Source organism: Salmo salar, chromosome 01 (genome assembly GCF_965601325.2).
Source record: "Salmo salar chromosome 01, fSalSal1, whole genome shotgun sequence".
NCBI classification, from domain to species: Eukaryota; Metazoa; Chordata; class Actinopteri; order Salmoniformes; family Salmonidae; genus Salmo; species Salmo salar.
The window spans coordinates 164,238,447-164,260,788 of record NC_138291.1 but is presented as its reverse complement, the minus strand read 5'-3'; the positions used below and the strand labels follow the sequence as shown (position 1 = coordinate 164,260,788).

The following is a 22,342-nucleotide window of genomic DNA, read 5'->3' as shown; positions in this document are numbered from 1 at the left end:
TTGAAAAACGAGTTTTAATGACTCCAACCTAAGTATGTAAACTTCCAACTTCAACTGTATTTACTGTATTCTGCTTTACTCATCTCAAATGTATATACTATTTTCTATTCTACTTTGAAGTCAATGCCACTACGACATTGCTCGTCCTAATATTTATATAGTTCTTAATTCCATTATTTTACTTTTAGATGTGTGTATTGTGAATTGTTAGATACTACTGCAATGTTGGAGCTAGAAACACATTTCGCTACACCCACAATAACAGCTAAATGTGTATGTGACCAATACATTTTTATTTTTTACATAGCTACATGCTTTACATGTTTCCAGGTCTTTTGCTACTCTTTAAATCTGGGACAGTTTTATATCTGCAGCTATGCATTGTAGTATTGTTAACTTTTTATTTTACACATTTTCCAATGCCAACAGAAACAAGGGAAGACATGAAAATGTGTGCAATTTAGCTGTTTATTAGGCAGTTGTGTGTACAAATGATTTAAACACACTGTCCATTTGATACATTTACATTGGTCACTATAGTAGTAGGGTCCCTTTACACACCAAATAAAATTAAAACAAGATTTCTTAACTAAAGCAGGTAATACAAATACAATGAAGATATTTCTCCTGCAAATAGTCAGCTTTTAACACTCCCACTCAAAAGGAGAAAAACTACTCACCAAATGTGCAACTTACATCATAAGCCGTTAGAACATGGTTGGGAGAAAGACAGTGTCATTGCACTTCCTCAGTAAGCTGTTAGAACATGGTCGAGAGAGAAAGACACAGGGTCATTGCACTTCCTCAGTAAGCTGTTAGAACATGGTCGAGAGAGAAAGACACAGGGTCATTGCACTTCCTCAGTAAGCTGTTAGAACATGGTCGAGAGAGAAAGACACGGGTCATTGCACTTCCTCAGTAAGCTGTTAGAACATGGTCGAGAGAGAAAGACACAGGGTCATTGCACTTCCTCAGTAAGCTGTTAGAACATGGTCGAGAGAGAAAGACACAGGGTCATTGCACTTCCTCAGTAAGCTGTTAGAACATGGTCGAGAGAGAAAGACACAGGGTCATTGCACTTCCTCAGTAAGCTGTTAGAACATGGTCGAGAGAGAAAGACAGGGTCATTGCACTTCCTCAGTAAGCTGTTAGAACATGGTCGAGAGAGAAAGACAGGGTCATTGCACTTCCTCAGTAAGCTGTTAGAACATGGTCGAGAGAGAAAGACACAGGGTCATTGCACTTCCTCAGTAAGCTGTTAGAACATGGTCGAGAGAGAAAGACAGGGTCATTGCACTTCCTCAGTAAGCTGTTAGAACATGGTCGAGAGAGAAAGACACAGGGTCATTGCACTTCCTCAGTAAGCTGTTAGAACATGGTCGAGAGAGAAAGACACAGGGTCATTGCACTTCCTCAGTAAGCCGTTAGAAGAACATGGTCTCACACTAACTTATTTCAAACAACCCCACAATTCACCTTATGCACTATTTGGAATAGAACTTGCAACGGTCCTTGAAAACGAAAAAAAAAAGTTTGTTTTTAGTCCTACAAATGTTTTAATGATAATTTGGTCTACAAATTAGACCTTGCGGTCACAATCCATACACGTCATTTATTCAGACCAAAACCAGCCCCACATAAGAGGATAGAAGTAGATAGATGTTTTTATATTCACTGATATAAAACTGATCAACAGTACTGATAATGATAAGGCAGCCAACAGAATGATGCAATCGAAGTGACATTGAATGAGAATCTCCGTCTTGACACTCACATTTAAAAACAAATAACACATTCTCCAGGAGCACATTAAATAAATGTAAGGTTTGGGCAAATATGTAAACTTACATCCAAAGTTACCTATTGTGGGGAATGTGGGCCAAGAAAAGTGAAATGATTGTTGCGATTGTTTCCTTTATCAATTTACATTGTCCATGCACATGTACTTGCTGCAAATCACCACTCAATGGTCCCCATCTCTCAATATGTAACTTGATGAATAGGCATGTGTACAAACTGAATGTTGGTTAAATCCTGCTAAAAGGCATGTCACTCAGTCAAGACACATTCAGATGTATGAATGTATATAGCCCTCAACCTCAAAGATAAATTGGTCAAATAAACAAGTAATTTTGAATTAAGTATAGGATAGTGTACGTCTCATTTTTACTAACAGCAAAGAACTCTCTTGGAGAGAGTGTGAGGAAAAACTGTATAGAATAACTGATTAAAAACTGTGAAATTGATTTTAAGAAAGCAGTAAAAGGAATAAGATGTCATCCAGCAATAGTCGTAATGCAAAAATTCAAGAAAGTTTTCACTCCATAATCATTTCTCAATATAATCTACAATTCCCACTTAAAGCACTGATAAATATATCCAAATGTATTTTTTATTTATATATAAAATGTAGAGGACAAACAAATCCAAACATTTTTTTTTTTTTTACAATAATGAGAAAAAACATGGACGTCTTAATTCAATTAACAAAAAACATCTAAACAAAAATTTGGATTAAGTGCCAACTCCTTTCATCCACCTTACACGATCGAGTAAGAAATATACAGGGTCATTGCACTTCCTCAGTGAGTTAATGGGCATAGTTGGCATGACAACCCTTGTTATGGTCAGTGCAGCTAACCCTGAAAGGCCTGCAGTTCAGCTTCCTATCTTTCTGCACAGGTTCTCAGACATCTACTGTAGAGAAACAGACAGAGCAGGAGAGAAATAAGAAAACTACTTAGCAAAAGTGCCTCCTGCATCCTTCCCCATAGCTCTCCTGCCCACAAAAACTTGGAGTTTTGTTTTCTCTACTGAAAAAAAGGACAGCAAAGCCCACTGAGTACAGTAAAGAAAATTCAGTGTATCACTCAGACTTAGCCTATATATGTAAGGGTGGAATGTGATCTAAAAGGAGGAAGAAATCATCGTCTGCCAACTATAATGATCGTGAAAATGTAAAACCATCTCTAAAATAGTATTCTGTCATCATGAATATAATAAAGTGGCTTGGTCATTGTCATTCAACGTTCTCTAAACCCCGCCCACACCTCTGCTCTGACAAATCCCCCCCCCCCCTCCGTGAGTCAGGGTAGGTGCACACCAAACCTGCATCATCAGTGCCATGGAACAACCCTAGCCAGCTCAACCGCCCGAGGTGGGGATGAATTGAGCCATGAATCGGTTGTATGCTTATTGCTTATAAGGACACTCGGAGAGAAAAAAAGGCTAATGTTTTGACTTGATTGTGAGCTATCGTGCAAGTAGCTTGATGAGATTGGCGCACATCTCAAAAAACTCAATGGTGTGGCTGCCGGGCCGCGGGTAGACTGTCGTCAGGGCGAGGTCGCCTCCTGTTGAGTCAACAGAGGAGGTGAGGGAGGAGGCCAGGGAGCTCTCCGAGGCCTTGGTGGGGGTGGGAGGGATGGAGGTGGCAGGGGTCGGGGTAGCGTCCTCCTTAGCCCCCTCGGTTTGGGACCCCCCCTCTGCAGCAGTGTCGTTCTTAAGGGCCATGCGGTAGTTTCCCACTGACCCAGACCGGTGAGGAGTGGCAGTCCCAGATTTAGCCTCCAACATGTCATCTACAGACAGAGAAAGAAAGAGGGTAAAGAGAAGAGAATGTTAAAAACACACAGGTGGTTACAACCAAACACCCAAAAGCCACTAGACAGACCTGTGACATGTCTAAGGTGATCAAAAAAATATGAACGATTTTGAAGTCTGACGAGTCAATTTGTATTGCACTCAGCATGGAAAAGCCTCATATTTTATAGGCAATTTTCTGTGATGGCATAGTCAGCAGTGCAGAAAACCACTTCCAAGTTCTAGACATGTTCTCATTAATTCCAGATTGACATACTGTCTATGCTACGGAAGTCCAGGAGGTAGGTCCTGCTGTCCACCTGGTAGAGCTGAAGGCTCATCTTGGTCTGCATGCCTGTCACTGGGTTCTTCCTCTTTACACGCAGGTAGTACGGATTCGCCACCTGGGGAAGAGGATATGGAGATTAGTGATGCATTCAACTGGATGTCAGAAGCTGGGTATAATATGTCATAGATATAACATACAGCACATTACATTTTTAAATATGGCTCCTGTAGCTGCTTCAGTGGTGATCTGTATTTAAGTGACTTCAGGGACCGTTTAGAACATGTTGCCTTTCGTCATCAAAATGATAACTTGTGTATAACAGCAAAAAAGATTACGAAGAGTGTAGCCGCTGTGAAAGGGCTAGCTAGTTAGCGGTGTGCACTAGTATGTTTCAATCGGTTATTAAAAGTCGTTTTTTCCCTTGCTCTGCAAGGTCCATAGCTTTTGGGGTGCGACAGGTAACGATGTTTCACAGGTGAACATTGTCCATTTGTTCAGAGGGTCCCAGGTTGGGGCAATGAGAGGGACGGAAGCAACAATGTTACAAGAGCACTATAACCATATTAGAACGTTTAGAGTCTAGACAGAACAGTGGTTAACTTTGTGGGACTGTATATGAAGCTCAGTATGTTTTATTACTGTGTACCCAAACACATAAAACCATAAATAGCTGCCTTCTGTCTATCAGGGCAAGAGAAGGATAAACAGGAAACCGAGCATTTCCTTCAGAAATTGCTCTCATTTTTCCTCAAGATAGATTTTTAAGTTGAGTCAGTGAGCTGATAGTCTAAAAGTTGTGCCATACTAAAATAGAACCCAAGGAGGAAATAGCCGCATTCCATTCCAGGTCAGGTAGAACTAAACCTGACAAAGCCAGTAATGCACACCAAGCAGAAAAATACTAATAAGGGCAAGTACTTTAACAAAAAACCATGAAAGGAAATCAGTCAACTGAAATAAGTTCATTAAAATCTAGGATTTCACATGACTGGGAATGCAGATACGCATCTGTTGGTCACAGATACCTTTACAAAGAAAGGAAGGGGTGTGGATCAGAAAACCAGTCAGTCAGTATCTGGTGTGACCCCCATTTGCCTCAAGCAGCGCGACATCTCCTTCGCATACAGTTGATCAGGCTATTAATTGTGGCCTATGGAATGCTGTCCCATTCCTCTTCAATGGCTGTTAGGAAGTTGCTGGATAATGGCAGGAACTGGAACACGACGTTGTACATGAACGGAGCATCCCAATGCTCAATGGGTGACATGTCTGGTGAGTATGCAGGCCATGGAAGAACTGGGACATTTTCAGCTAGGAATTGTTTACAGATCCTTATGACATGGGGTCTTGCATTATGCTGAAAAATGACAGCTTATGGTAGAGAAATTAACATTAAATTATCTTGTAACAGCTTTGGTGGACATTCCTGCAATCAGCATGCCATTGCACGCTCCCTCAACTTGAGACATCTGTTGCATTGTGTTGTGTGACAAATCTGCACATTTTAGAGTGGCCTTTTATTGTCCCCAGCACATGGTGCACCTGTTTAATGATAATGCTGTTTAATCAGCTTCTTGATATGCCACACCTGTCAGCTGGATGGATTATGTTGGAAAAGGAGAAAAGCTTACTAACAGGGATGTAAACAAATTTGTGCACAAAATTAGAGAAATACGTTTTTTGTGCGTATGGAACATTTCTGTGAACTTTTATTTCAGCTCATGAAACCAACATAACAGATTTCGTAAATTTTTGTTCAATATACTTTATTTCCCAATTCCAAATAAACTTCGGTCCCCTACCCCTTGACATGAGGAACCCTTGATGGTTTTCTGTGTATTTCTACCTGACGTCTTTACCCACTCCAGACTCTCCCTTACCTCCCCTTTCTACTCTTCCTTCCCACCATCCTCACTCTCTATGATTCTCCCTCCCCTTCCACTCACCTTCCACTCATAGTCCAGCTGCTTCATGGCCCGGCACACCTCAGACATAATATCATTTGGCCTGCTCTGGCTCCTGATCCCCAGGTGCCACTTAGCCCGCCTCACCCCCTGGTGCTTCGATTTCTGTGGGTTCAGCTCGTCCAGCGTGTGCCTCGGCCTGGGAGGGGTCTCCACTGCCAGGAACGGCTGCATGCGCTCGGGGTGGGGCTTAAGGCCTGCGGCAGCCGCGGCGGAGGCGGTCAGGTGCTGATCGTCCAAGAAGGAGTCTGGAGGACTGGAGGCCAGATAGAAGTCTTTGGCCTCGGACATGATGCGGCGGTTGTCGATGATGAGGTGGTAGGCCACAGCCAGGGGGTCATGGTGGTTGCGGCTGTACAAGCAAGTCAGGATTTCTTCCTCAGTGCACTCAAACTTCTCACACACCTCCTTCAGGGCCTCGTCGTCGATCATGTTGTTGCTGTAGGACGGGTCCTCTGGGAACAAGTACTTGGGGAGCTCCTCTTTGAACCATTCATCCTCTCTGGCGAGGGAAGACAGAGCATGGTTAAAGTCTGGGTCAAGCTAGTCTTTATTATCCCATAGGAAGAACAAAAAAAATCTTAACAGGGCAGCTAGATAATGTGTGGACCAGGAGGGGTGGGTTCATTTTGTTAGTGCTGGAACTAAAGCCTGCACAGAGAAGGCAGGAGCTTCCCCAGGACAGGAGTTTTCCACCCATGATAGGTAGTACAGCATATGAAACCTCAGTTACAGTTTAATGTGGAGCCAGTTTAATTTTTGTTTTTAATGTATTTTATCTTCCATTAATCTACTGCAGAGTGTAGGTGTTTAAATACACTTTGTATTTGAATGGAATGCATTTAGGCGAAGTTGATTCACTTGCCCCTTCTTACCGGATTTCTTTGATGGTGGCTCTCTTCATGGGATCCACCTGCAGCATGTGTTTGAGTAGGGAGGCGACAGAGGGGTTCAGGTACTGAGGCGTGAAGAAGATCCCGTCACAGATCTTCTTGAAGAGCGTTGGCACATGGTCGTCATCGAAGGGCAGCGTCCCACACAGCAGAGCATACAGGATCACCCCACTGCTCCAGATGTCCACCTCAGGACCGGCATACAACCTGGGAGGAAACAGGCCAATTAAACATCGATGAATCCCTTTAGATAAGGTACGGGCAACTTTGATGGGGGTGGGGGGGCCACAAAAAACTGGGTTAGGGTTACCCCCCCCCCAATGGACTTAGGAGAGGCGAAGGTCGAGAGCCACGCGTCCTCTGAAACACGACCCTGCCAAGACACACTGCTTCTTGGCACGCTGCTTGCTTAACCTGGTAGCCAGCCGCACCAATGTGTTGGAGGAAACACTATCCTGCTGGCGACTGAAGTCAGCTTGTAGGTGCCCAGCCCGCCACAAGGAGTCGCTAGAGCGTGATGGGACAAAAATCCCAGCCGGCCAAACCCTCCCCTAACCCGGACGACACTGGCCAATTGTGCACCGCATCATGGGTCTCCCAGTGACAGCCAGCCTGGTATCGAACCTGGGTCTGTAGTGAAGCCTCTAGCACCGCGATGCTGCGCCATTCGGGGGCCCATGTTTGCAGTTTTTATATGATAAACTGATGATCAATGGGCCCCACCCCGATCGGTAATTCGACCATGCTTACTACAAGTTCAGTTAGCTGGCCGCTAGACTAACTTACCAATCTAAAAGATTTTAGCTGACATGGGCTAATTGAGTGACTGATGATGCACAACCAAATTTCTTTATTGCACCTTGTGTATTCTATTATTCTAACTCAACAGTAAGTTGAGACCCAGACAGTTCCTAAAAAAATAAATACAAATCATTTTAATAAAAATGTTTTGTTTGAAATTGGTCCACGGGCCTACAAAACGTGGCCCACGGGATGCCAGTTGCACATCCCTGCTTTACATCAACAGCTGCCACAAAGTAGTTTAGAGTAACACAGTCTAGACTCCAAAGAGCAAGCAGAAGAATAGAGAACAAGACTACCTGCATAAAACATGAACCATTCGCATGGTGAATATTCAGTGAGACTTCTATCAAGAACAGGGGGAGGTCTTTCACCAAAGCAAAACCGTGAAATTGATCAGTCCATTTAACATGAACAGTCTTCCTTATTGAAATATAACAGCGTTTTTTGAATACATTAGCACATTCCCCATCACGTCTGCCATAGTTTTATTGTGAAAAGGAGAGGACAAGACTACCTTCCAGAGATGACTTCAGGGGCAGCGTAGTTCGGAGAACCGCAACTTGTCCTCAGAAACTCTCCATCCGACATCATGTTTGACAAACCTACAGAAAACACCAGACAATATCACATAATTGTGTGTTTGTGTCCAAAAGTAGTGCACTATATAGGAAATGGGGTGTCATTTCAGACCCTGGTGGATGTGTAACCAAGCCAACCCAGTACAGTTAGGCGTGGCTCGATTTGGAAGTGTAAATCAGGTATAGGTGTAGAAAGCTGCTGCTTGGTTTGTGTGGGGTTAGGGTTGAGGGTGACAGTGACTTACCAAAGTCAGCGATCTTGGCGTTCATCTGTGCGTCCAGCAGGACGTTCTCAGGCTTCAGGTCTCTGTGCACTACCATGTGTCTGTGGCAGTAGTCTACTGCGGAGATGATCTGCTGGAACAGACGACGGCTCTCCTTCTCATCCAACTGGAGAAACACACACACACACGAAATGCAGACACACAGAAACACACGCAAGGTGAGATATGTCCATTCAGTATTGTAAGTAACCACTCTGGATATTTGGTCAGTGACTTTGCTTGAATGATTTAGTAGTCCTCAAAAACCGCTTAGAAAGAATGCAGTGCATAGATAGAGTTTTGTGATATATGTTTGTGTACGGAAGGAGAGGGTAGTCCATACAAGAGGCAGGTTATAACATGACTATTGACACAACCATTATACTAGCCTGACAATAGATAGCTAATTACCAAAGTGATTAAGATTCAGGTGAGCAAAAGACTATCCACAATCCAAAACAACAGAGTTAATTGTAACAGATAGGCTTAATGTAGAATAACCCCTAATGTATTTTGTTGTTAAACTAAAAACAGGTCCATAATTGTCACAAAGCCTGCACACATTAGAGTGTATTTTCCTTAGAGGGGGGGGGGGGGGGGGGGGGGGGGGTCTTACCTTTCCATTTTTGCAGATGTAGTCGAAGAGCTCTCCTCCGGACACATACTCCATCACCATGAAGATGTCTGTTGGGGTGCTGATCACCTGGTACCTACAGCCCCACAGGAAAAACAGAGTCACACACACACACACACACACACACACACAAAATAGGCTAGTTATGATTGGACCAAGAGATTTCTCTGACCATGCGGCCCATCGGGATTTATTTACTCTGGACCCTATTCAAACACCAGACAAAAACAGTTAAGGATCGCCTAACTTTGACAAACCTATTTTTAAGAAACACAGCTATATTTCAGCTTTACCACAGCAATAAAATGGAAGAAAATTGCAATATAACATCTGAGAATAAGAGGTAGGTGTTTTAGGACAAATTTATCCTCTCAAAAGCCATTAATTGATTCTTAACTTAGAGGCAGGACAACTCCTTTGTGGGCCATTGGGTTCAATGACTGGACAGTGTGAGGGAGACTGGCCACAAGCCACGGAACACTTCAACATGCTAAACATAGGTCTACTTCACTAGAGCAAACCTCCTTGTGCAAACCGCTACATTTCTTCATTCATGTGCCACATATTGGTAACAAGGTTATCAACACAAGTGTTGTATTAAATTTGACTCCAGGGGGTGACCTTTCTTTTAAAGTGGAAAAACTCTGGTCTAGTCACAAGGGAGCAGGCCCCCAGAAATGCCCCAACTAGGCCTACACAATGAGCTCACTGCTAGGTCATGAAGACTACTCATGTAAGGGGATTTTTCATTTAGTGAATAGTAATAGGACGAGTTATAAAAATAAAAAAAAACAGCCAGAAACATAGGGGAAATCTGACCCTTCATAACCTATGAGATAAATCATGGAAACACTGCATTTAATCAAGATGCTTTTTGAAGAGGTAGGGAGAGTAGCATAGATGCAGAGATAAAGAGAAAGTGTGACTTACTCTATAAAACCCACCACTTAAGTCACACAACACAATGCCACACGTCTCAAGTTGAAGGTGAGTGCAATTGGCATGCTGACTGCAGGAATTCCACCAGAGCCGTTGCCAGAGAATGTAATGTTCAGGGATGCAAACTGGTGAGGGCCCAAAAAGGCAACACTTTTTTTTGCACTGAAACATGCAAACAAATCCCTGCTAGGGGAAATGCAGCTTTTAACTAATTAAACAAAGAATATGATCTATATGAATCAGTCTCTGTGTGTAAAATAAGTGGCTAATGTGAACCTAAATCACAGCCAAAAATGTAAAGAAAGCAATCCAATGTTATTTGTTGCCTAGACTTTACTGCAAATGACACTCAAGTCATCTTAAAGTTGAAATAGAATGAAACCAACAGGCATTCTATTTTTGCTCTATTATAGTGGCCACTATAGCAGACATTGCTCAAGAGCACAAGGCTACATGTGTGCAAAAATAACGTTCATCGAGTAAAGAAATTATATAATCCCCCTCACACACGTGTTACTGTCAAGTTCAACCCAACAAAAGTCATATCTTTGGGCTACACTGCACATTATTACATTGTACACTTTCTGCCTGTGGACATCTGTTCTACAAAGTGCCAGCAAAAGTGAGAAAGAGGGAAAGTGTGTGGCTGATTTCAAGTTTTCATAACAAATCGGTAATCGGCCTTTTTGGACGCTGATTACATTGCAATCCATGAGGAAACTGAGTGGCAGGCCTACCACCTATTACACGAGTGCAGTGTCAAAAGGACCTTGTGGCTGCAATGAGCCAAGGTAAGTTGCTAGCTAGCATTAACTTCTTATGGGTACCTGGGACGGTAGCGTCCCACCTGGCCAACATCCAGTGAAATTGCACAGCGCGAAATTCAAAAATACTCAATTCAAATATTTAACATTCTTGAAAATATATATGTTATACATCAAAATAAAAGCTTAACTTGTTGTTAATCCAGCCGCCATGTCAGATTTCAAAAAGGCTTTACGGCGAAAGCAAACCATGCGATTATCTGAGGACAGAGCCCCGCATACAAAAGCATGAAAATCATTTCAACCAGGCAGGTGCCACACTAAAGTCAGAAATAGCGATATAAAAAATGCCTTACCTTTGATGATCTTCGTATGGTTGCACTCACAAGTCTCCCAGTTACACAATAAAATGTTTGTTTTGTTCGATAAAGTCACTCTTATATCCAAAAACCTCCGTTTTGTTCAGTAATCCAATGGCTCAAAGGCAGTCACAACAGGCAGACAAAAAATACAAATAGTATCTGTAAAGTTCGTAGAAACATGTCAAACGATGTTTATAATCAATCCTCAGGTTGTTTTTAGCCTAAATAAATCGATAATATTTAAACCGGACAATAGCGTCGTCAATATACAAGAAAGGCACACTCTCGGTCGTGCGCAGGAAACAGGTCTGGCGACTTCCCAGGGTCCACTCACTCAGTGGTCTTACTCCCTCATTTTTCAGAATACAAGCCTGAAACAATTTCTAATGACTGTTGACATCTAGTGGAACCATAGGAAGTGCAATTTGAGTCCTAAGTCAATGGATACTGTAAATGGCATTCAATAGAAAACTACAAAACATTTAAAAAATCCCACTTCCTTGATGGATTTCTCAGGTTTTCGCCTGCCATATCAGTTCTGTTATACTCACAGACATTTTTTTTAAACAGTTTTGGAAACTTTAGAGTGTTTTCTATCCAAATCTACCAATTATATGCATATCCTAGCTTCTGGGCCTAGGTTAACTAGCTTGTCCTGCATTGCATATAATTAATGCAGTGCCTGTTAATCCATCATCAAATCACAGCCTACTTCAACTTTGCCAAACGAGTGATGATTTAGCAAAAGCGCATTCGCGAAAAAAGCAGATTCGTTGCACAAATGTACCTAACCGTAAACATCAAATGCCTTTCTTAAAATCAATACACAGAAGTATATATATATTTTTAAACCTGCATATTTAGTTAAAATAAATGCATGTTAGCAGGCAACATTAACAAGGGAAATTGTGTCACTTCCCGTGCATTCAGTGCAAGCAGAGTCAGGGTATATGCAGTAGTTTGGGCCGCCTGGCTCGTTGCGAACTGTGTTTCTTCCTAACAAAGACCGCAATTAATTTTTCAGAATTTTACATAATTATGACATAACATTGAAGGCTGTGCAATGTAACAGCAATATTTAGACTTAGGGTTGCCACCCGTTTGACAAAATACGGAATGGTTCCATATTTCACTGAAAGAATAAACGTTTTGTTTTCAAAATTATAGTTTCAGGATTTGACCATATTAATGACCAAAGGCTCGTATTTCTGTGTGTTTATTATATTTAAGTCTATGATTTGATATTTGATAGAGCAGTCTGACTGAGCGGTGGTAGGCAGCAACAGGCTCGTAAGCATTCATTCAAAGAGCACTTTACTGTGTTTGCGAGCAGCTCTTAGCAATGCTTGATTCACAGTGCTGTTTATGACTTCAAGCCTATCAACTCCCGAGATAAGGCTGGCAATACTAAAGTGCCTACAAGAACATCCAATAGTCAAAGGTATATGAAATACAAATGGTATAGAGAGAAATAGTCAACGCTTCATAATTCCTATAATAACTGCAACCTAAAACTTCTTAACTGGGAATATTGAACCAGCAGCTTTCATATGTTCAGAGCAAGGAACTTAAACGTTAGCGTTTGTATTTTTTACATGGCACATATTGCACTTCTACTTTCTTCTCCAACACTGTGTTTTTGCAATATTTAAACCAAATTGAACATGTTTCATTATTTGAGACTAAATACATTTTATTTATGTATTAAGTTAAAATAAAAGGGTTCATTGGTCATTCAGTATTGTTTGAATTGTCATTATTACAAATATATATATTTTTAAATCTATTTTAAAAAATAAATTCAAAAATTAGGCCGAGTAATCGGTATCAGCTTTCTTTAGTCCACCGATAAATCGGTATCGGTGTTGAAAAATCATAAATCGGTCGACCTCTACCTGGAATGCATTTCAAATGAACAGGTCTGCCTTGTTTAAAAGGTCATTTGTGGAATTTCTTTCCTTCTTAAAACCTCTTTGGGCTAGGGGGTTTCTAAAACTGTTAAAATAATGTCAGAGTATAACAGAACTGATATGGCAGGCGAAACCACGAGGACAAAACATCACTAAAAATTTTTTTTTTAAATCATCCTACCACTGGCTGTCATGTTTATTATGAGGCGAAACCCTCACAGATTACAGTTCCTAGGGCTTCTACTAGATGTCAAAAAGTCTTTAGAAAGAGTTTCAGGATTGTTTTTGGAAAAATGAGCTAGAATTTGTAGTTTTTCTAAGTGGCTTCCATTTTGGCTGTAGTGTTTTCATGCGTGTGGATGAGAGTGTGTTCTTTGTTGTTTATCTCTGGTAAAGACAATAACAATTCTCCGTCTTAAATTGTATCATTTATTTACATATTAGGGTACCTGAGGTTTGATTATAAACGTTGTTTGACTTGTTTGGAGAAGTTTATTGGTAACGTTTGGGATTCATTTTGAAGGAGGGAAACCGGTGGATTATTGGATGAAGCGTGCCAGCTAAACTGAGTTTTTGGGGATATAAAGAAGGACATTATCAAACAAATGGACCATTTGTGATGTAGCTGGGACCTTTTGGAGTGCCAACAGAAGAAGATCTTCAAAGGTAAGGGATTTATTATATTGCAACCAGGCACCTGCCTGGTTGAAAAATGTTTTTCATGCTTTTGTATGCGGGGCGCTGTCCTCAGATAATCACATGGTGTACTTTTGCCGTAAAGCCTTTTTGAAATCTGACACAGCGGCTGGGTTAAAAAGAAATTAAGCTTTATTTTGATGTATGACACTTGTATTTTCATTAATGTTAAATATTTCTACTTCTGTAATTTGAATTTGGCGCTCTGCAAATTCACCGGATGTTGTCGAGGTGGGTCGCTAGCGGGATGCCTGAGCCAGAAAGGTTAATGCGTTTGATAGCCCTATTGGTAAAAGACCAAGTCCATATTATGGCAAGAACAGCTGAAATAAGCAAAGAGAAATGACAGTTCATGATTGCTTTATACCTTTCATAATATTTCCCTTAATGTTATTTTCCTACCTACAGCTCTATTGTTGCTTCATTCCTTCCTCGCTTTCAACAGTTAAATAAGTTTAGTTGTCCTCATCATTCAAATGCCATCCTTGAATAATATAGGACTAGAATTAGATGCAGAAGGCTTTCACTTCTCTTCACGAACATTGAATGGTTATTGGTCTGAATAAATAACTGCCATTGCCTACTGCCATCGTGCGTTCACTCTTCTTTCAAAAATACCCGTGAATTCTATTGGCTGCTGGATTTAACATTAACCTCTATGGGCTCCAGCGTCCCACCTACGTAACAGCCACTTGCAGCCTGTGGCGCGATTTTCAAAACCTTAAAAATCCTATTACTTCAGTTTCTCAAACATATGACTATTTTACAGCTATTTAAAGACAAGACTCTCGTTAATCTAACCACACTGTCCGATTTCAAAAAGGCTTTACAACGAAAGCAAAACATTAGATTATGTCAGCAGAGTACCAAGCCAGAAATAATCAGACACCCATTTTTCAAGCCAGCATATAATGTCACCAAAACCCAGAAGACAGCTAAATGCAGCACTCACCTTTGATGATCTTCATCAGATGACAACCCTAGGACATTATGTTATACAATACATGCATGTTTTGTTCAATCAAGTTCATATTTATATCAAAAACCAGCTTTTTACATTAGCATGTGACGTTCAGAACTAGCATACCCCCCGCAAACTTCCGGGGAATTCGCTAACATTTTACTAAATTACTCACGATAAACGTTCACAAAAAGCATAACAATTATTTTAAGAATTATAGATACAGACCTCCTCTATGCACTCAATATGTCCGATTTTAAAATAGCTTTTTGGTGAAAGCACATTTTGCAATATTCTAAGTACATAGCCCAGGCATCACGGGCTCGCTATTTAGACACCCGGCAAGTTTAGCACTCACCATAATCATATTTACTATTATAAAAGTTTGATTACCTTTTGTTGTCTTCGTCAGAATGCACTCCCAGGACGTCTACTTCAATAACAAATGTTGGTTTGGTCCAAAATAATCCATCGTTATATCCGAATAGCGGCGTTTTGTTCGTGCGTTCCAGACACTATCCGAAATGGTAAAGAAGTGTCGCGCGCATGGCGCAATTCGTGACAATAAAATTTGAAATATTCCATTACCGTACTTCGAAGCATGTCAACCTCTGTTTAAAATCAATTTTTACGCCAATTTTCTCGTAGAAAAGCGATAATATTCCGACAGGGAATCTCCTTTTCGGCAAACAGAGGAAAAAAATCACAAAGGCGGGGGCGGTCGGGTCACGCGCATAAGCCCGTGTCCCTTGATCGGCCACTTGAGAAAGGCGATAATGTGTTTCAGCCTGGGGCTGGAATGACGACATTCTGTTTTTTCCCGGGCTCTGAGCGCCTATGGACGACGTGGGAAGTGTCACGTTAGAGCAGAGATCCTTAGTAAAAGATAGAGATGGAAAAGAAGTTCAAGAAATGGTCAGACAGGCCACTTCCTGTAAAGGAATCTCTCAGGTTTTGACCTGCCATTTGAGTTCTGTTATACTCACAGACACCATTCAAACAGTTTTAGAAACTTTAGGGTGTTTTCTATCCATATGTAATAAGTATATGCATATTCTAGTTACTGGGTAGGAGTGGTAACCAGATTAAATCGGGTATGTTTTTTATCCAGCCGTGTCAATACTGCCCCCTAGCCCTAACAGGTTAATCAAGAAAGAGCTTGCATCCCTCTTTGAATAGTCTATAGGTATAACAAATTCAAATAAAAATGTCCAGCAAGCTATTCTAGTCTAGCTTTTCCTGCAGGGCCCTCCAAACGCTAAGGAGCTTTTTTTTAAGGAGAGGCCAGCAGAGCACAGGTGCTTGTGTATTGCGCAAGAGACCGGCTACAAGTTAAAGCGTATTATGCATAACCCATCATTATTAGCTAAATATAAGGATAATGCTCCATTGAATTTATGACCCGAAAGAGGTTGGCTAGGACATCTATATAATCAATCTAGAACAGGATTATCTATTTTGTATGCAATTTGAATGGAGTTAATGGAGAGAAAGAGCGAGCTCACGCGTGCACTGATTTAAAGCAACAATATTCAAGGCCGTTTTAAAACTCTAGCTGCAATAAAAAACGACTAAATAAAAAGGTGACCCCGAAAGCCAGATATAGATGGGTAAATTAGACGCACATTCTGTCTTTATATTACAGGATGTTGCAGTAAATGTTGGCCTACCTGTCACAAGAAAAAAAAGTTTAAAAACAAAAAGTCGCCACCCTGAGCGTTGATTCATCATGCAGAGGCCATAGAGAAGCATACAACTTTAAACAGTTCCATTTCACAAATATAAATGTAATATAGTTCCATTTCTCACCATGCTGTTAATATAAATAACTGATTATAATTTACCGGTTTGGCACAGTTAGTTATCCAGGGAAAAGACAGTGGTTTTGGGCAACAAATCCTGGTAATCGGGTTCCCACCTTTCAACCCTATGTATTCTAGACTTACAGCTTAATGATGTGTGGATGCCTGAAGAGCTTGAGGTTCTGGATCTCTCTACGGATCTTCCCCACCACATCCAAACTGCGGATCTTCTGTCTGTTCAGGATCTTCACAGCCACCTGGTGTTTGGTCAGCTCGTGCTGCCCCACTACGAGAGAGAGCGAGAGCATGGGAGAGAGAGAAAGAGAGAGAAAGGGGGCATGAGAGAGAAAGGGGGCATGAGAGAGAGAGAGAGAGAGAGAGAGAGAAAGGGAGAGAGAGGGCATGGGAGAAAGAGAGCATGGGAGAGAGAGAGAGAGAGAGAGCATGGAGAGAGAGAGAAAGAGCATGGGAGAGAGAGAGAAAGAGCATGGGAGAGAGAGAGAGGGCATGGGAGAGAGAGAGAGGGCATGGGAGAGAGAGAGAGAGAGAGGGGGCATGGGAGGGAGAGAGAAAGGGGCCGTGAGAGAGAGAGAGAGAGGCCATGAGGGGGGGGGAGAGAGAGAGAGAGGGGGCATGGGAGAGAGAGAGGGGGCATGGGAGAGAGAGAGGGGGCATGGGAGAGAGAGAGGGGGCATGGGAGAGAGAGAGAGAGAAAGAGAGAGAGAGGGCATGGGAGAAAGAGAGCATGGGAGAGAGAGAGAGAGCATGGGAGAGAGAGAGAAAGAGCATGGGAGAGAGAGAGAAAGAGCATGGGAGAGAGAGAGAAAGAGCATGGGAGAGAGAGAGAAAGAGCATGGGAGAGAGAGAGAAAGAGCATGGGAGAGAGAGAGAGAGGGCATGGGAGAGAGAGAGAGGGCATGGGAGAGAGAGAGAGGAGAGAGAGAGAGGGCATGGGAGAGAGAGAGAGGGCATGGGAGAGAGAGAGAGAGAGAGGGGGCATGGGAGGGAGAGAGAAAGGGGCCGTGAGAGAGAGAGAGAGAGGCCATGAGGGGGGGGGAGAGAGAGAGAGAGGGGGCATGGGAGAGAGAGGGGGCATGGGAGAGAGAGAGGGGGCATGGGAGAGAGAGAGGGGGCATGGGAGAGAGAGGGGGCATGGGAGAGAGAGGGGGCATGGGAGAGGGGGCATGGGAGAGAGAGAGAGAGAGGGGGCATGGGAGAGAGGGGGCATGGGAGAGGGAGAGAGAAAGGGGCCGAGAGAGAGAGAGAGAGAGAGAGAGAGAGAGAGAGAGAGAGAAAGGGGCCATGTGAGAGAGAGAGGCCATGTGAGAGAGAGAGAGAGAGAGAGAGAGCATGGGAGAAAGAGAGAGAGAGGGCATGGGAGAGAGAGGGCATGGGAGAGAGAGAGAGAGAGAAAGGGGCCATGGGAGAAAGAGAGGGCATGGGAGAAAGAGAGGGCATGGGAGAGAGAGAGAGAGAGAGGGCATGGGAGAGAGAGGGCATGGGAGAAAGAGAGAGAGAGGGCATGGAGAAAGAGAGAAAGGGGCCATGGGAGAAAGAGAGGGCATGGGAGAGAGAGAGAGAGAGAGGGCATGGGAGAGAGAGAGAGAGAGAGAGAGAGAGGGCATGGGAGAGAGAGGGCATGGGAGAAAGAGGGAATGGGAGAGAGAGGGAGAGAGAGAGAGAGGGCATGGGAGAAAGAGAGAGAGAGGGCATGGGAGAAAGAGAGAGAGAGGGCATGGGAGAAAGAGAGAGAGAGGGCATGGGAGAAAGAGAGAGAGAGGGCATGGGAGAAAGAGAGAGAAAGGGGCCATGGGGGAGAGAGAGGCCATGGGAGAGAGAGAGAGAGAGAGAGAGAGGCCATGGGAGAGAGAGGGCAAGGGAGAGAGAGGGCATGGGAGAGAGGGCAAGGGAGAGAGAGGGCATGGGAGAGAGAGGGAGAGAGAGGGCATGGGAGAAAGAGAGAGAGAGGGCATGGGAGAAAGAGAGAGAGAGGGCATGGGAGAAAGAGAGAGAGAGGGCATGGGAGAAAGAGAGAGAGAGGGCATGGGAGAGAGAGAGAGAGAGGGCATGGGAGAGAGAGAGAGAGAGAGGGCATGGGAGAAAGAGAGAGAGAGGGCATGGGAGAAAGAGAGAGAGAGGGCATGGGAGAAAGAGAGGGAGAGGGCATGGGAGAAAGAGAGAGAGAAGGCATGGGAGAAAGAGAGGGAGAGAGAGAGAGGGCATGGGAGAAAGAGAGGGAGAGAGAGAGAGGGCATGGGAGAGAGAGAGAGAGAGAGAGAGAGGGCCATGGGGGAGAGAGAGGCCATGAGAGAGAGAGAGAGAGAGAGAGAGAGAGAGAGAGAGAGAGAGAGAGAGAGAGAGAGAGAGAGAGAGAGAGAGAGAGAGGGCATGGGAGAAAGAGAGAGGCCATGGGAGAGAGAGGGCATGGGAGAGAGAGGGCATGGGAGAGAGAGAGAGAGAGGGCATGGGAGAAAGACAGGGCATGGGAGAGAGAGAGAGAGAGAGAGAGAGAGAGAGAGAGAGAGAGAGAGGGGCCATGGGAGAGAGAGAGAGAAAGAAAGGGGCCATGGGAGAGAGAGAGAGAGAGAGAGAGGCCATGAGAGAGAGAGAGAGAGAGAGAGAGAGAGAGAGAGGGCATGGGAGAGAGAGAGAGAGAGAGAGAGAGAGAGAGAGAGAGAGAGAGAGAGAGAGAGAGAGAGGGCATGAGAGAGAGAGAGAGAGAGAGAGAGAGAGGGCATGGGAGAGAGGGGGCATGGGAGAGAGAGAGAAAGGGGCCATGGGAGAGAGAGAGAAAGGGGGCATGAGAGAGAGAGAGAGAGAGAGGGCATGAGAGAGAGGGGGCATGGGAGAGAGGGGGCATGGGAGAGAGGGAGCATGGGAGAGAGGGAGCGAGAGAAAGGGGCCATGAGAGAGAGGGGGCATGGGAGAGAGGGGGCATGGGAGAAAGAGAGCATGGGAGAAAGAGAGCATGGGAGAAAGAGAGAGAAAGGGGCCATGAGAGAGAGGCCATGAGAGAGAGGGGGCATGGGAGAAAGAGAGCATGGGAGAGAGAGAGAGAGAGGCCATGAGAGAGAGGGGGCATGGGAGAAAGAGAGCATATGAGAGAGAGAGAGAGGCCATGAGAGAGAGGGGGCATGGGGGAGAGAGAGAGAGAGAGAGAGAGAGAGAGGGGGGCATGGGGAGAGAGAGAGAGAGAGAGAGAGAGGGGGCATGGGGGAGAGAGAGAGAGAGAGAGAGAGAGAGAGAGAGAGAGAGAGAGAGAGAGAAAGGGGCCATGAGAGAGAGAGAAAGGGGCCATGGGAGAGAGAGAGAGGCCATGAGAGAGAGAGAGAGAGAGAGGCCATGAGAGAGAGAGAGAGAGAGAGGCCATGAGAGAGAGAGAGAGAGAGAGAGAGAGAGAGAGAGAGAGAGGCCATGAGAGAGAGAGAGAGAGAGAGAGAGGCCATGAGAGAGAGAGAGAGAGAGGCCATGAGAGAGAGAGAGAGAGAGAGAGAGAGAGAGAGAGAGAGAGAGAGAGAGAGAGAGAGAGAGAGAAAGGGGCATGAGAGAGAGAGAGAGAGAGAGAGAGGGCATGGGAGAGAGGGGGCATGGGAGAGAGAGAGAAAGGGGCCATGGGAGAGAGAGAGAAAGGGGCCCATGGGAGAGAGTGAGAAAGGGGCCATGGGAGAGAGTGAGAAAGGGGCCATGGGAGAGAGAAAGAGAGAAAGGGGCCATGGGAGAGAGAAAGAGAGAGAAAGAGGGCATGGGAGAGAGCGAGAGGGAGGAAGAGTTGGGAAATACTGTAATAGGATTGTTTTTATGTCTGGTTTCTTATCAGTCCCAAACTGCTACACAATGACACATGCAATGCAACACTGTGGTTAACAGCAGAATGACACTTGCAATGCAATCACTGTGGTTAACAGTAGAAGGAAACGTCTTATTCCGCATGGTTTATAGGCCTATGTTTATATCAGTTTACAGATGTAAGTTACTGTGTAGCCTACACAATGGTTCAATGCCAAATGTAAGCAAATAAAGGCCTACCTAAAAACTGGTCAGAAGAACAAGTGAAAATATATTAGACAGGACTGTACAGAGGGGAATGAGAACGAGTGAGGGAAGGGGCATGCACAAATAGCTGCTATTGATTAAACTGTTATGCTGGTGATGCATTAACCAGCAGGTAGTCACCTAGAATACAACCATGTAGTAAATGGCCCAATGTGCAGTGTGTTCCATTCTGACCACTGGGAGAAAGTAGTAAAGATATTAACAGTCTACCTATAAGCCTAGTTGGTGGTGGCTTGATAATAAAAGTTGTGTTTTCAAATACCAAGGAAATGTACCTTTTTCTAGTTTGAAACAGGCCTAACAGATTATGGCCTTGCAGCAAGGCTATACAAGTCAGTTTGGTCCTCTACTTAAAGTTTAGACATAACGTTAGTCAACGTTAATCATTTTAGGTGATATGACATTAGAAAATGATTTTGACATGGTGTAGATTGTGTGCAACCCAGGGACAATGTTTTTTTTTTTTTACCCAGGGACAATGTTCCACCCTGTTGAGGATAAATTCTGGCTAATGTCAACACTACTATAGTACTCGGATGTGGTGTTGAGGGGTGGAAGGGTATGTGTAACGACGTTATATGTCCTCATTAATAATTCAGCCAGGTCCAATATAGTTCAGTTTGTATGGCTTCCATCAAAGACACTTCCATGAATGTTGAGCCTGTGGGATCACGACTAACGTTAGCTGGTCAGTTTGATTTGATTTAACTAGTCAGCTGAAGCAGGCTTACTGACTGAGAAACCACTAATTTAACTTAGCATAGGTTAGCAATTTGAGCGGAGACTATGCTAGTTGGCCAACTATCAAGTAAACTTGGTTAGTTTAAGTTCTGTCATTCGACCACATAACTAGCTGGCTAGCAAGCTTACTAGTTAGTGCTTTGTCATGTTCTATCTTTTGATAGATTAAAATGTACACCGGCTAGCTACTCAGCCAGGCTCTAAAATCAAACAAGCTAACCTTAGCGAGCTAGCCTAGCTCGCTAAGTTTAGCGGCCAACAAGTGCGAGAAATCCCATCGTCTCGCGGGTATCTGATCGAAACTTGAAAAGTCAAGACCCTTACCTTTAACTTTCCCGAACGTCCCCACCCCAAGTGTGTCTCCGAGAATATAGTGTCCAATTTTTACTCTGCCTTCATGTTTCTGTTTATCCGTCGCCATCTTTCCCGCAGTGACCAAGCCTTGATGCTGTGCTTATGCTGCTGCGAGCAGACTAGCAGAAGCGAGCAAGCAACTGCGACTGGATCGACACTAGATACCACAGCCACAAATGACTAAAACCCGCCTATTTCTACAATGTACCTTCTAAACATCTGTTTAAACTTAACCTTAACCACACTACTATGCAAACCCTAACCTGAAATTAAGACCAAAACGCACATTTCTGTTTTCATACCTTTTCACGTTATAACCAAATCAGACTTTGTGACTGTGGTAACTAGACAACTCTGCGATTGCGAAGGGTCGTGGAAAAAAATACTCTTCCGTGTCATCATAGGGACTAGTTGAAGTGGATTTTCAAAATAAAAGTCTAGACAAATTGCTGTCAAACTGTGTGTATGTGCAGTGGTGTAAAGTACTTACAGTGCATTCAGAAAGTATTCAGACTCCTTGACTTTCTCCACATTTTGTTTCGTTACAGCCTTCTTCTAAAATTGATCACATTGTATTTGTTTTTCATCAATCTACACACAATACCCAATAATGACAAAGCAAAAACAGGTTTTTAGAAATTTTTGCAAATGTATAGAAAATAAAAACTGAAATATGCCCGTCGGGATGGTGCCAGGTTTCCTCCAAATGTGAAGCTTGGCATTCAGGCCAAAGAGTTCAATCTTGGTTTCATC

General features: G+C 43.6%; 1 protein-coding gene across 1 annotated transcript; it reads right to left on the bottom strand.

The window, feature by feature from the left end:
- Window positions 1–450: 450 nt before the first annotated feature.
- On the bottom strand, window positions 451–21,945 carry LOC106568674 (5'-AMP-activated protein kinase catalytic subunit alpha-1). The gene is made up of 9 exons (XM_045692326.2): window positions 21,560–21,945; window positions 16,586–16,727; window positions 8,990–9,083; window positions 8,356–8,500; window positions 8,047–8,134; window positions 6,711–6,935; window positions 5,818–6,337; window positions 3,860–3,986; window positions 451–3,581 (listed from the first exon to the last, which is right to left on the bottom strand). The coding sequence occupies exons 1-9, from the start codon at window positions 21,654–21,656 to the stop codon at window positions 3,253–3,255; spliced, it is 1,767 nt and encodes a 588-aa protein (XP_045548282.1). The 5' UTR covers window positions 21,657–21,945; the 3' UTR covers window positions 451–3,252.
- Window positions 21,946–22,342: the final 397 nt, after the last annotated feature.